The sequence below is a fragment of the Lissotriton helveticus genome, chromosome 3_2 (genome assembly GCF_964261635.1).
Source record: "Lissotriton helveticus chromosome 3_2, aLisHel1.1, whole genome shotgun sequence".
NCBI lineage: Eukaryota > Metazoa > Chordata > Amphibia > Caudata > Salamandridae > Lissotriton > Lissotriton helveticus.
In genome coordinates, this window is record NC_136062.1 from 495,212,449 (window position 1) to 495,227,691 (window position 15,243).

Consider the following 15,243-nt stretch of genomic DNA (forward strand, 5'->3'; position numbering starts at 1 on the left):
CAGCTTCTGATTGAGTCCAATAATTTAGACATTCTCTTCCTAACCGAGACATGGATGACTGTGGGAATAGAATCAGAGCTAGGTCCAGCATGTCCAGCAGGATTTAAGATAATTCATAAACCCAGGAATACAGGACGAGGAGGAGGCCTGGGAATCATTTTTAAGTAGGAGCTAAACATTACAACTTTGGACATTGACTCTGTATCCTGTGTCGAAATCCTCGGGATTTCGATTAAACATGATTCTGAACACTGCCTTACGAGCCTAATTTGCTATAGGGCTCCGGGGAACTTTAATGCTTCACAACAGCAGGAATTGATTACTGTTATAAATAATCTCTCAATCTCTCACAGCAGGCTGCTGATACTGGGAGATTTTAACATATGGGACAATGACCAACTACGTACAGCCTTGTATAACATCACTCAATCCTGTTACAATCTGGGGTTGAAACAGTGGATAACTACCCATACACATATACTAGGAAATACACTGGACCTAATATTCGCGGCAGAAGATCTAATGACCATGGATACAATTCTTCCAGTAGGCTGGTCAGATCATCACCTTTTTATATTTAATATTCACACCTTGACGTATACAGGACCCACAAGTGTGCAGACCAGAACCTTCATAGGTTGTGACTGGAGGAGACTGTTGAAAAGGAAACAGGAAGGAAAGTCTGACCTTTGTCAGGTAATGACCTCGTTTAATTCAGAGAGCGATGTCACTACAAACTATCTCTCATTTTGTAACGAGATAACTAAGAAACTTGATAACATCATACCGCTAAAAACAATCAGGAAAAGAGGAAAACCCTCCGCGCCCTGGTATACGGACAAACTGAAAGAATTTAAAAACACCTGCAAAAAGGCGTAGAAGCTCTGGAGTAAAAATTATTCAGAACAAGAGAAAGTACAATGGAGGCTTACAATCGTACAATACAAGAAGGAAATTATTATAGCTAAAACAAGCCACTTTGCAGACCTCATTCTCAAAAGCTCTAACAAATCCCGCGACACCTTTAGGATTCTCAGAGAGCTTTCTCATCCTGCTTGCGCTGACAGTCAAATCAAGCCCTCACAAGAATTATGCGACGGCTTAGCATTTTTCTTTCAGGAAAAAATTAGTAAAATCGTCGAGGGAATGAAAGGTAACTCTATCCCCACAATGCAGGACAACAGCAATCAAGTGAATAGTGATAAGAATGTGGAATATATTAGAAACCTTTCTCCAAATGCCATCTTGGAAAACTTTGAGGTCCCTTCAGAACAAGAATTTCTAAAAATAGCCCTTAACACGTCATCAGGATCTCCTCTAGACCCTCTACCCCATAGAATAGTGAAGGAATTCGAGGATGATATCTTCCCAGTTCTACATCAGCTATGTAACCAATCTCTCTACACAGGCTCCGTACCAAAAAACTGGAAATTGGCGGTTGTTCCCCCATTATTAAAGAAACCGAATCTGGACCCAAACTGCCAAAAGAACTACCGACCTATATCCCTCCTACCCTACCCGATAAAGATCATAGAGCGATGCGTCAGTAGATCCCTAGCCCTCTTCCTAGAAACCAACAACATCCTGGAAGAGGAGCAATTTGGGTTCAGACCAGCTCATGGAACTGAGTCAGCCTTGCTGACAGTCATGGATGACCTACGAATGAGGGCGGATAGGGGAGAATCAGCAATCTTGATTCTGCTGGACCTGTCCGCCGCATTCGATACGGTGAACCACGACATCCTGATAGAAAGACTAAAGAACATTGGAGTCGGAGGAGTCGTGCTTGACTGGTTCCGCTCCTACCTAACGGATAGATGGCAGGCAGTAGCTATCCCCCCATACCAATCAGAGTTCGTTAAAGTTCCACATGGGGTTCCACAGGGGTCTGCAATCAGCCCCATACTTTTCAATATTTATATGCAACCCCTGATGAGGATCATCAAAAGCCATGGCATCAGCGTGACAAATTACGCAGATGACACTCAGCTAATGATCTCTCTTGATGGAGCCCATGCAAACTCATTGGAGACTTTCCACACTTGCATGTTGGAAATGTCACTCTGGTTAAACCAGAATTCATTACAGTTTAACAGTAACAAAACTGAAATACTGCACTGCCTGGTTGGAAGAATCCCCCAAAGTTTACCTACAGACTTCTGGCCTCAGCTGTTAGGAGACTCGCCTACCCCAGTGAAATCAGTAAGAAATCTCGGAGTCACTATTAACAACAACCTGAGCCTAGAAACCAACGTCAACAAACAGGTCAGCAGTTGCCTTGCCTTACTGCGAGGTCTGCGAAAGCTGCTACCTCTCCTGCCCCCACAGACCAGAGCTAACATAGTCAGGAGCACCATCCTCAGCCGCCTGGATTACTGCAATGCCCTTCTGCTGGAATCCCCTGCCTATCTTATTTCCAGACTTCAAAGTATCCAGGCGGCTGCAGCCAAACTGGCACTCTCTCGAGAACGAAGATCTTCTACCACTCTTGCCTTGGCCGACCTCCACTGGCTGCCTATACACCAGAGGATCTGCTTCAAATCCTTATGTACTGTCTTCAGGGCAGTTCATGGGCTAGGCCCCCGACCACTCCAAAACAAATTCAATTGGTATGAGCCTACCCGGTTTCTTCGATCCTCATCTTTAAACCTTATCAGCATTCCTAGGATCAAGAAAGCCACATGTGGGGGAAGAGCTTTCAGCATTGCCGCAGCTCATTTATGGAACAACCTCCCCACTGACATCAGAAAAACAAACGAACTGATGGCCTTTCGGAAAAAGGTTAAAACATGGCTTTTCCCAAAAATCTAACTTACTAGCTCCTTGACCACTGTCCTCTTCTGTTCTACAGGGTTTTCAGCTATATGTACTCAGCGCCAGGATGCCCGTGGGGTTGCAGAGCGCTCTACAAATGATATAAATAAATAAATAAATAAATAGAGAGGGAACCATCGGGTTCCAGAGTGGAGAAGAAACTGCAGGTGCTCCTGTAGTTGCGGGCCTGCATACACCTTTTTCCGCCCCAAGCAGGAAAGCCCATCAAGGCAATGATTGGTCTACCCTAGCTTTTGGCTGGGGGGGGGAGTCGTGGTGGACTTGGCCCATTTTCCCCAAAAAATCTTTGCTTTTCACCCCCCTGTTTAGGATGTCTCCCCCATGGTAAAGAACGCTGTATAGGCCATGTGTGGTTTGAGATGCCCTGTTTAATGTGAAAATGTCACACAATGGTGTGTGCACTTATTACCCCCTCCCCCATTGTGTAATTGTACCCTGGTAACATGCCGTATTTGAAATGTATGCCATGGCTATGTGTTGTGCCACCTGACTGCAGTAGGTTAGCGGTTTAGTTGTTTGGTACCCAGCCACCCCTGCTTTTGGAGGGAAAGCCTGGCCCCCAGGGTGCTCTACTCCTCCCCCTGAGCCAGTTAGAACTAGTTCCCCTGAGAATTCCAGAAGCATCTGGCACTGACTGGTAGGTGGGGTGAGGGGCATATAAATAAGGGGGCTGTGCCACCGTGTGCTGAGACAGAACTGAGAGAGGAACGTGAGGGGAACTGCTGCCAGGGGATACAGCCACTTGGGCCTGTGTGCTGGACCCTGCACCCATCTAGAACCCCTCTACTGTCCCCAGGGCTAGTGGAAGCCCCACTGCAGGAGTTCAGGTCGCTGTGTAGGAGGAGGGCCACGCTGCAGTGGAGGATGGTGAAAGCCTACCGCCCTGTTTTGATGAGTCCCCACTAACTGCTGACCTGGCCCAGTAGTGCCTGCTGCTCCGTCCCCTGGCGTAAGGAGGGCCAGCCTAGGTCCCTGAGGCCACTGGGACCTGGCGCCACACAAGCGCTGTGCCTAAAAGCACCTGGAAAGGAAGGAGCACCTTGGACTGGACCCCCCAGGAGGTGAGACGCATTACCCTGGGGCCCCTGGGGCTTGCTGCTGGGACTGTCTGCTCCCTAAGCGCCACAATCCTAAAGCGCTGTGCCTAGAACGAAAGTGCTACCTTGGTCCAGGACTTTTGTAGCCTGCTGTGCCCTGCATCAAGGCCATCAAAGAGCTGTATGTATAGCCTGCAATGTGCTATTTACAAGCGCTACAGCGCTGGATTCTGCCACTACGGTGCCTAGAAGAAGAGGGTGCCTACCCCACGTTAGCGCCACCTCGGGAACTGCCCGGAATCACCGCCGCAGCCCGGGAGCAAGGAGGAGGCGAGGCCGCACTTCTGCATGATTGGAAACTAAGCGGGTGCCTACCCCGCGTGAAGACGCGCTGATGCAGAACTCACTGCCGCTGGCCGTGCCTCTGTGGCCCCCGGAGCCAGGAGAGTGCCACCGTGGCATCAAGGAGAGTACGCTGGGAAGGGTTCTAGCATCGCCGCTGCCCCGGGTGCCAGAGAAGAGGAGCGTGTGAACGACGAACCTGCCTTGGTATTAGCAAGGCCCGGACCGGGCCTGTAAAGCTAGAGCGGCCACCTCCATGTGACGGGGCGCCGGCCGAGTTATCGGCCACGCCCCACCTGCCGCTGTGCAGCCATTGGTAGAGGCTGCAACGTCCCTGCGAGCAGCGCTGCAATTGGCAGCTGCGGGCGCGCCTCCGTCCCGCTGTACTCTGATTGGTCCCTGGGCCAGGAAGGACGTCAAGGGGCCGTGGACCATCAACGACCATCGGAGAGGGGGCTCCCAGGAGCGGGAGAGCCCCCGCACACTTCCCCGATCAGGCCGGCACAGTGAAGGCCTCACGGAGGCCCCCAGCAAAGGTAACCCCCTCGGGGGTGGGCGAGAGGCTACTGGGACAGCGGGGGCTGCCGAGTTGCCTTGGAGAATCAGAGAGGCAGCCCCACGACCGCCCCTCCTCTCCAGGTGACTGCAGTTGGGCCCGGTATGCCCTAGTTCGCCCTGTAGTGGCCTGGTGGGCCTCGAAGGCCTAGAGTGGTGGTGGGACTAATTAGGGGCCTTAGGAACTAGGCTCCCGAACCACCCTGGTTGTCGCTGACATTGTTCAGGGTTTTAAACACTGCTACCTTTAGAGAACCAGTGCCTGTAGTGACCTAAATGTATGTTCCTGTTCCTCTGCTGAATTGTCGCAAAGTTCCCTGGTGCAAGGAATGATTTATATCGGAGATGGTCCAGGGAAGTGTTGTTTTATAGATACTGCTGAGGCCCCATGTTGTTATTGAGGCCCTGTTGGGTTGTTTTGAGGAACCCTGTTCACCGGCAAGGGCTTGTCATGGCTATGCCCACGGCTAATGGGTTTGTGCAGCTAGGCTTTGGGTGCTAAAGAGAGATCTGTGTTCTGCCTATTCCAATGTGACTAATGTTTCCCGGGCCTCTGGTGAATGTCCTGTCAACAGGTTTGATTGCAGATGTCCCTGCCTAGGGTTCCCATGTTACCTTTTATACATAATGTTCTTTCACGCTTAATGTTTTATTTCCTGCTTTCACGCCTAGTGTTTCTTTCCCTCACATTGATATTGCTGATATTTCATGTCATGTGATAACGTCTTGTCTTTATTTCAGCCCTGGAAACTAACGGACTTACCTTTTTCTTGCTTTTCACATTCTCCCAGTAAATAATCCCCCTGGTATACTTTGCCCTGGCGCCCGTTGGCGCCCCACCGTGATTGCTGTGTCTTACTTTTGCAGGTTGGAGACAATACATGAGTTATTCTTTTACATCCGAACCAGTGTGGTGTTTCTTTTGTCGTGTGCCTAGGGTGTCGTCTGTGCGTACTGCGTGGATGCTTCACACATGTCCTCAGGAGTTTGGCCTGCCCGCTCTGCTCCATGCTACCCTTGTAGAATTGATTCATGAAAGGGGGTGGTGATGGACAGAGTATCTGAATTAAGCAGAACACTCATACCCAGTCAAAAGATCAGGGCTTGATCCATCACCGTTTTTTAGCTCACTGCACCATCCCAGTTCAGAACCTGGCTACATGCAAATTAGTCTGTCCCTGGCCCAGTGCATCATGGGAACAGGGCAGACCAAACTACCAAGCCAATTCTTTACTGGAAAGGAAACAAGCTTCCGGGGACCGGTTTCTGGCATTGCAGCCGTCTTCGGCCCGGCTTGCTTGAATCCTGATGGTGCAGTGAGCAAGGGACTCACATCTGAGTATACCCTACCACACTTATTGTGGCCAAAACGATTCATGAAAGGGGGTGGTGATGGACAGAGTATCTGAATTAAGCAGAACACTCATACCCAGTCAAAAGATCAGGGCTTGATCCATCACCGTTTTTTAGCTCACTTCACCATCCCAGTTCAGAACCTGGCTACATGCAAATTAGTCTGTCCCTGGCCCAGTGCATCATGGGAACAGGGCAGACCAAACTACCAAGCCAATTCTTTACTGGAAATGAAACAAGCTTCCGGGGACCGGTTTCTGGCATTGCAGCCGTCTTCGGCCCGGCTTGCTTGAATCCTGATGGTGCAGTGAGCAAGGGACTCACATCTGAGTATACCCTACCACACTTATGGTGGCCAAAACGATTCATGAAAGGGGGTGGTGATGGACAGAGTATCTGAATTAAGCAGAAAAAAGATCAGGGCATGATCCATCACCGTTTTTTAGCTCACTGCACCATCCCAGTTCAGAACCTGGCTACATGCAAATTAGTCTGTCCCTGGCCCAGTGCATCATGGGAACAGGGCAGACCAAACTACCAAGCCAATTCTTTACTGGAAAGGAAACAAGATTCCGGGGACCGGTTTCTGGCATTGCAGCCGTCTTCGGCCCGGCTTGCTTGAATCCTGATGGTGCAGTGAGCAAGGGACTCACATCTGAGTATACCCTACCACACTTATGGTGGCCAAAACAATTCATGTAAGGGGGTGGTGATGGAAGCTTGTTTCCTTTCCAGTAAAGAATTGGCTTGGTAGTTTGGTCTGATCTGTTCCCATGATGCACTGGGCCAGGGACAGACTAATTTGCATGTAGCCAGGTTCTGAACTGGGATGGTGCAGTGAGCTAAAAAATGGAGATGGATCAAGCCCTGATCTTTTGACTGGGTAGGAGTGTTCTGCTTCATTCAGATACTCTGTCCATCACACCCCCTTTATGAATCATTTTGGCCACTATAGGAGTGGAAGGGTATGCTCAGACATGAGTCCCTTGCTCACTGCACCATCAGGATTCAAGCAAGCCGGGCCGAAGACGGCTGTAATGCCAGAAACCGGTCCCCGGAAGCTTGTTTCCTTTCCAGTAAAGAATTGGCTTGGTAGTTTGGTCTGCCCTGTTCCCATGATGCACTGGGCCAGTGACAGACTAATTTGCATGTAGCCAGGTTCTGAACTGGGATGGTGCAGTGAGCTAAAGAACGGTGATGGATCAAGCCCTGATCTTTTGACTGGGTAGGAGTGTTCTGCTTCATTCAAATTCTCTGTACATCACCACCCCCTTTATGAATCGTTTTGGCCACTATAGGAGTGGAAGGGTATGCTCAGACATGAGTCCCTTGCTCACTGCACCATCAGGATTCAAGCAAGCCGGGCCGAAGACGGCTGTAATGCCAGAAACCGGTCCCCAGAAGCTTGTTTCCTTTCCAGTAAAGAATTGGCTTGGTAGTTTGGTCTGCCCTGTTCCCATGATGCACTGGGCCAGGGACAGACTAATTTGCATGTAGCCAGGTTTTGAACTAAGATGGTGCAGTGAGCTAAAAAACGGTGATGGATCATGCCCTGATCTTTTGACTGGGTAGGAGTGTTCTGCTTCATTCAGATACTCTGTCCATCACACCCCCTTTATGAATCATTTTGGCCACTATAGGAGTGGAAGGGTATGCTCAGACATGAGTCCCTTGCTCACTGCACCATCAGGATTCAAGCAAGCCGGGCCGAAGACGGCTGTAATGCCAGAAACCGGTCCCCGGAAGCTTGTTTCCTTTCCAGTAAAGAATTGGCTTGGTAGTTTGGTCTGCCCTGTTCCCATGATGCACTGGGCCAGTGACAGACTAATTTGCATGTAGCCAGGTTCTGAACTGGGATGGTGCAGTGAGCTAAAAAACGGTGATGGATCAAGCCCTGATCTTTTGACTGGGTAGGAGTGTTCTGCTTCATTCAAATTCTCTGTACATCACCACCCCCTTTATGAATCGTTTTGGCCACTATAGGAGTGGAAGGGTATGCTCAGACATGAGTCCCTTGCTCACTGCACCATCAGGATTCAAGCAAGCCGGGCCGAAGACGGCTGTAATGCCAGAAACCGGTCCCCAGAAGCTTGTTTCCTTTCCAGTAAAGAATTGGCTTGGTAGTTTGGTCTGCCCTGTTCCCATGATGCACTGGGCCAGGGACAGACTAATTTGCATGTAGCCAGGTTTTGAACTAAGATGGTGCAGTGAGCTAAAAAACGGTGATTGATCAAGCCCTGATCTTTTGACTGGGTAGGAGTGTTCTGCTTCATTCAGATACTCTGTCCATCACCACCCCCTTTATGAATCGTTACCCTTGTAGAATTGGCAACCCCATTTCTAACACACACACTCCTCAGTACAACCATACACGTGAAGCAGAGGAGGGCATATACCTGTCATTGATAAAAAAAAATTTAAGCAAGGCATTCTAAAAGAAGAGATATGGAGCCCATGTAACTCTACTATCACGTGAATAAAATAAAGAGGTAGAAAAAGGAGGATAGTAAAGGACCTGAGAAGAATTCATACTAGTGTTGTCCCATGTTGCTGTATTGGTTGGTAGAACAAGCAAGATCCAATGCCAATCTCTTGCTTTAAGGTGAAGAGTAATAATTAATTATTCATTTTGTAGGTGTGTTTTATAAAATTACATTTAGTTGTGCTATGTTTTCATGAACATTTACTGGTTGTTGTCATTTTTACCTCATCATGAACCATGTCAATAATGTCTTCTCTCTGTCTAAAAACTTATCAAATGTACTGGTTTAGGATATTTGCTGCAATTGTTCTATTTTACCTTTTTCCAAAATGCAGACTACATGTCACTCGTCTTACTGATTTTGTACGTCAGAACTTTTCCTTGATTTTGAACTAAGCAGATTCTATGTCAGTTTGCTATTTGATATTATAGAAAAAGGTTTTCTTATTTCTCAGCACACATTTGTTGTGGTGGTCTGTCTATTGACTTTACAGCTGGAGTTATATCTGAGTCTGGCTTTTGATATAATTTAGAGGTTAACTGTATGTGATCCTTATGCGATTTTTATGATGATTATTTCTCTGACTAAGTAACCATTATTTTAAATCTTTAATATGGTCTTACTGCTTGCTGTAACTCCAAAGCTAAATGCAAGTGCCTTTACCAAGGGAACGGTCCTTTAAAGGCAGTATTGCCTGCTGCGGCTGACTATAAGGTCATTACACTGTTTGCCCCATGAGGGCAGAGTGTTAATTAATAAAACAAAGGTGTCCCAGAGACCTAGGGGGTTGAAACACCTCTTTGTTTCACAGTTGTTGCTGTGAATGTTAAACAGTTAACAGTCGCATGCAGGACCACAGGGGTTAATTGTTGAACAGTCACAGCAATAGCTGTGAAAGGAGGCTGAAGTCAGCTCCTGGCTCTCCCTGGGCTCGGCTAAACTGCTTTTCATCATTCAGTTGAGCCGGGGAGATGCAGGAGATGAGCAGAACTCCCCTCTTCCTTCTTAGATACCAGTGACACTGCGAGCTACGGCAGGAGGAAGGGGGAGGCTCCTGTGTGCCCTGCTGCAGGCTTCATCTTCTGCCTTCTCCTGCCCAATCCATATATTTCCGAGAGGCAGAGGCTGTGTATTAGGACATTGTAATGTTGAGAGCAGCGGGCCTATATCAGGTTGTATAGGCTGCTGCTGCTCCGTTGTCTCCAATGGAGGTCTAAACATTTCAATGTTCCAAGCTTTGTCTTGTGAAGGGTTTATTTATATAGACCCTCCGCATCATCCCTTCAGATAAATTATAGATAAAAAGAACCAACACAATGATCCTTTGTTGCTTCCATTGCTCAGCATTCGAACTCTGCATCAGCTTGAACTTGAATTGCTGTTGCTCAGAGAGCATGGTTTGTATCAATCTAAGAGTCTGGTTGACTGATTTATGAACGGTGGACAGAATTATGTACAAGGACATTAACATACCTTTGCAAACCAGATTGTTTTGATTTGCAAGTTTCATGATCTGTAAATTGAAAGATGGGGGTTATGAAGACATGGACTGGGTTGTTAGGGTCTGTTCTCTGAGGCTGTGGGTGCACTCTATATTCACAGAGACCTTTTCCAGCAAAGGATCATGGCTCTTGAACCAAAAGAAATATTTATTCATAACCAGAGTTGCTTCACAATGGCATCTAGAGAACAGGGGATTCTTTTGTTTTGTAAGTTCAGGATGGTCATTGGTAAAATGTGATGAAGTGTGATAGTCGTCTGAAGCAAAACCATTTCTTTACTTCCTTTCAAGATATTCTTGGATGACCAGGCAGTGCAGCGTGGCTGCCACCCTCGGAAGAACAAAATATAATATAACTGTCAGGTAAGGATTCCTATAAGTCTAAGTTTCCTTTTCCCCAGTTTCTTCTTTCTCTATTCCCTTTCTTGATCTCTGTTTTTTTTGTCTCTTCAGCTTCAACATTTGACTCCCTCGGCACACTACTCTTGTTGTTATCAAACTTCTGATAATCACCGCTTGGATCCACATTCCCCCTGGTACATGTTGGGTGTGTAGTGCAGGTCCAACTCTTTTTAGGTCAGTTTTGCCCAGCAGTTCCTTAACAATTGGCACATTTGTCACCTCTTCCAGACCACATGACACCATCCTCTCTCTGTCTGTCTTTCGGCATCTTTTCTCTCTGGATCTGACTTCCATCTCTTTGCGTCCTCCCATCCTGCCCTTGTTTGTCCTGTCTACTACAAGCAAAAGACACAGTACATGTGTGTGGACACACATGCACACATGGCTTGCTTTAGGGTGGTGCGACCTGTGGAACTGCACCTGGTGCTGACCTTGAGCGCACTGTATTTAGAAGTAACTTATGGGTTCACAAGCATCGGCTGAAGAGTTGGCGGTGGGTGGAATTTGAGTAGTCGCGCTACACAAAGCGTCTCAAAGCAGTAAAAAATCTCCGCAAGCATGCAAAAGTTCAGCGAATACGCGGAATTGCTTGTTCCGCCTGTTCGCATTGATTTTTTCCTGTTCGCGAATGCTGTTTGCGTGCTCGGGGAGAAATATCTTGCGAACACGCATTTTGAAAGCGCGAACAAGCAAAAAATTCCGCAAAACCGCGGATCTCAGAATTTTTGCCAATTCCGTGTTCTCCACAGAACGCTAAATTACCCAAATTCCACGAGCAGAACGGAATTTATCACCCAGGCTTACTGCAGAGTTTCCTGTGCTGGACCCCTGTGGTGAGAGTGGAAGATAGCCTTTTTTCTCTTTCCTCTGTTTTGTGTTTTTCTTTTCTTTACCCTTTTTGGTTTCTTTTACTGTTGTGCTGTTCAATAAATTGTCCCTTCCTAGATCACTGGAAAAAGGAATAGATTAACAGTCTAGGTGGGCAGGGGAGTAAATAACATCTAGTAATTTATTACAAGAATTACAAATATCTCACTATGACGCCAGCCATTGCCACTGAAATTGCAATTTGATAGTGGTGGCTGCTTCTGAGAATCTGTGTTTCTTTCTTAAATATTTACTTCTTCTGCTCTCACATCCTTGATTTCCAGTGATCCCAAGCTCCCGATGTACACTGTTTCACCACTATCAGAAATGCAACTCAAACTGATTTCGTATCTTGTTTTTGTTAATGCTTTCTTTGTGCAAAGTATAAAGTTACAATTATTTTGTCTTTGTGTTCATTTACAATTTTTGACTCCATTTCTACAGGTGACAGAAGCATGAACAGAAAAAAGAAGGTTTAACTTTAGTGAAACACAACGAAAAGGATTATTTCAAGGAAAGTTAAAACATTCTCGAGCTCTAGAGAAGAAACACATTCTATGTGCCAGGAATGCTGAGGATGTTGGAGCAGAAGAAACTGGTGTATGTGAAAGTTGTCAAATCCTAAAGGAAAATTATCATAAATGTTTACCAAGTGTCAGTAACTGAGATTGAGGAGAACATTGGCCACAATTGAGTGCCACGCAGTGCACTTGAGAAAACTCAGTGTTGTAAATTCTGTTTGATGGTTTATGAGAAAGGCTTTGGAGACCCAGCCCCTCCCCAACAGATCAGCATCCGTGGACGTGTTGTGATGTGACAGAAGCGCCAAAAAGACTAATATCCCCGCTTTACAAGTGCAAGCTTTTGACTGTGTCTCCTGTGATTCAAAGGAGTGAAAAGATTGTTTAAAAGAAACAAATTGTAAATGCTCTTTCTCAGATGTCGTTTTGGCAAAGATGCTGGATTATCATTTCCAATATAGGAAGATTTTCCCCCACCAACTTTGTCTCTTGGGTTGATCCGAGTAGTTTCAAAGTGTTCTGTAACTTACAAAGTCGATCATGTGCCTGTCTTAGCCACTGAACAAAAAACCATATACTGGCTCAGAAAGTATGAAAGGGGCCAGTGTTACGCTATTGATAATTCATAAACCACCCTGGCATGCCCTAATCATCTGTCATTACTTGTATGAACAAACATACCTACCAGGCAAACACTAAAGCCCAAAGACCTAATCAGTGCTTTTAGAACTCCTAAATCAAATGTGATAAATTAGAATGACTAAATGAGACTAATTAAACTTGAGAGAATTCACCCGGGCATAACTTGGAGAAAATGAATCCATGAGGGCATCCTAATAAATACAAGGGGCTCGTTGGTGAAAGTTAATAAGACAAGTTAGGTAGGTGCCTTTAAAGATAGGAAAATTATCTCCAGGAAAAAAATATAATTAGTTAAATACATATGTTAAGAAGAGCATCTGAAATGTATTTTAGAAGGTCATGCTGAGTTGTGACAAACAAGTACATGATCATAAATCAAATTCAGTCTTAAGATGACAGGTATCCAGGAACAAACCCAACTTGGAGAAACAAACAACCCTAATAGGATCAATGACTGTGAGAACAGCTTTAGTTATCAATCCCACCTCACTAAACATGAGAAAAGTAGCGCTGGACGAAAACCCTATCAGTGTCGTGAATGCCAGAAAGGCTTCAGTCGCAAATCCAGCCTTATGGTACATGAAAGAACCCACACTGGGCTTAAACCGTATCAGTGCTCGGAAGGCTGTAAAAGCTTCAGTACCAAATCCAATCTCACTTTACATGAAAGAACCCACACTGGACAAAAACCGTATCAGTGCTCCATGTGCCAAAAAAGCTTCAGTTTTAATGACAGTTTGATTCAACATCAGCGAACCCACACTGAACAAAAACCTTATCAGTGCTCTGAATGCTCGAAAAGCTTCAGTAGCAAAGCCAATCTGACTAAACATGAAAGAAACCACACTGGACAAAAACCGTATCAGTGCTCTGAACGCTCGAAAAGCTTCAGTGAGAAATTCAGCCTTACTGCACATGAGCGAACTCACACTGGGCAAAAACCGTATCAGTGCTCTGAATTTTCAAAAAGCTTCAGTCAGAAATCCAGCCTTACAAAACACGAGAGAACTCACACTGGGCAAAAACCGTATCAGTGCTCTGAATACTCAAAAAGCTTCAGTCAGAAATCCAGCCTTACAAAACATGGGAGAACTCACACTGGGCAAAAACCGTATCGGTGCTCTGAATGCTGTAAAAGCTTCAGTGGCAAATTAAATCTCACTTTACATGAAAGAACTCACACTGGACAAAAACCGTATCAGTGCTCTGAATGCTCGAAAAGCTTCAGTATCAAATCCAACCTTACTGCACATGAGAGAACTCACACTGGGCAAAAACCGTATCAGTGCTCGGAATGCTCGAAAAGCTTCAGTATCAAATCTAATCTCACTTTACATGAAAGAACCCACACTGGACAAAAACCGTATCAGTGCTCTGAATGTTCAAAAAGCTTCAGTCAGAAATCCAGCCTTACAAATCACGAGAGAACTCACACTGGGCAAAAACCGTATCAGTGCTCTGAATGTTCAAAAAGCTTCAGTCAGAAATCCAGCCTTACAAAACACGAGAGAACTCACACTGGGCAAAAACCGTATCAGTGCTCTGAATGCTCAAAAAGCTTCAGTCAGAAATTCCGCCTTACAAAACATGGGAGAACTCACACTGGGCAAAAACCGTATCAGTGCTCTGAATGCTGGAAAAGCTTCAGTATCAAATCTAATCTCACTTTACATGAAAGAGCCCACACTGGGTATAAACCGTATCAGTGCTCTGAATGCCAAAACAGTTTCTGTTACAAATCCAGTTTAACTGTACATCAGAGAATCCATACTGGCCTCAAACCGTATCAGTGCTCTGAATGCTGTAAAAGCTTCAGTGGCAAATTAAATCTCACTTTACATGAAAGAACTCACACTGGACAAAAACCGTATCAGTGCTCTGAATGCTCGAAAAGCTTCAGTATCAAATCCAACCTTACTGCACATGAGAGAACTCACACTGGACAAAAACCTTATCAGTGCTCTGAATGCTCGAAAAGCTTCAGTCATAAATCCAGCCTTACAGAACATGAGCGAACTCACACTGGGCAAAAACCGTATCAGTGCTCTGAATGCTGCAAAAGCTTCAGTATCAAATCTACTCTCACTTTACATGAAAGAGCCCACACTGGGTATAAACCGTATCAGTGCTCTGAATGCCAAAACAGTTTCTGTTACAAATCCAGTTTAACTGTACATCAGAGAATCCATACTGGCCTCAAACCGTATCAGTGCTCTGAATGCTATAAAAGCTTCAGGCAGAAATCCAACCTTACTGCACACGAGAGAACCCACACTGGGCAGAAACCCTATCAGTGTTCTGAATCCCAGAAAAGCTTCAGTCATAAAATAACTTTCACTCACCATGAGGGAACTCACACTGGGAAAAAACCTGATTAGCTCTCTGAATGCTGAAAAAGTCGGAAATCTGGTCTCACTCAACCTGCGAAAACTTACCTGGAAAAAACCTCGTCATAGCTCTAAATGCCTGGGAAGGGTCTGCTGGAGATTCAGTTTCATTCAACGTGAGAGAACCCACAACGAGAAAGAAAATGATCCGTGCTCTCAATGTGAAAAAAACTTCAGTTGTAAATGTAACCTTTCTACGTAAGAGAGACAATGTGGGAGAATAAAAGGTGCTCACTGTCAACCCTGAGGAGGAGCTTTCAGCATCGCAAAACCTTTACATGAAGCAACCACAGAGACTCCACTCCATTGATTGTTCTA

The 15,243-nt window shown here is 45.8% G+C and overlaps 1 protein-coding gene across 1 annotated transcript in view; it reads left to right on the forward strand.

The window, feature by feature from the left end:
• The window catches only part of LOC144826178 (uncharacterized), a 330,585-nt gene that overhangs the window by 160,218 nt on the left and 155,124 nt on the right, over positions 1 to 15,243 (forward strand). The window contains 1 exon segment of the mRNA XM_078684571.1: positions 12,912 to 14,915. Coding sequence (XP_078540697.1) covers positions 12,912 to 14,915 — 2,004 coding nt within the window.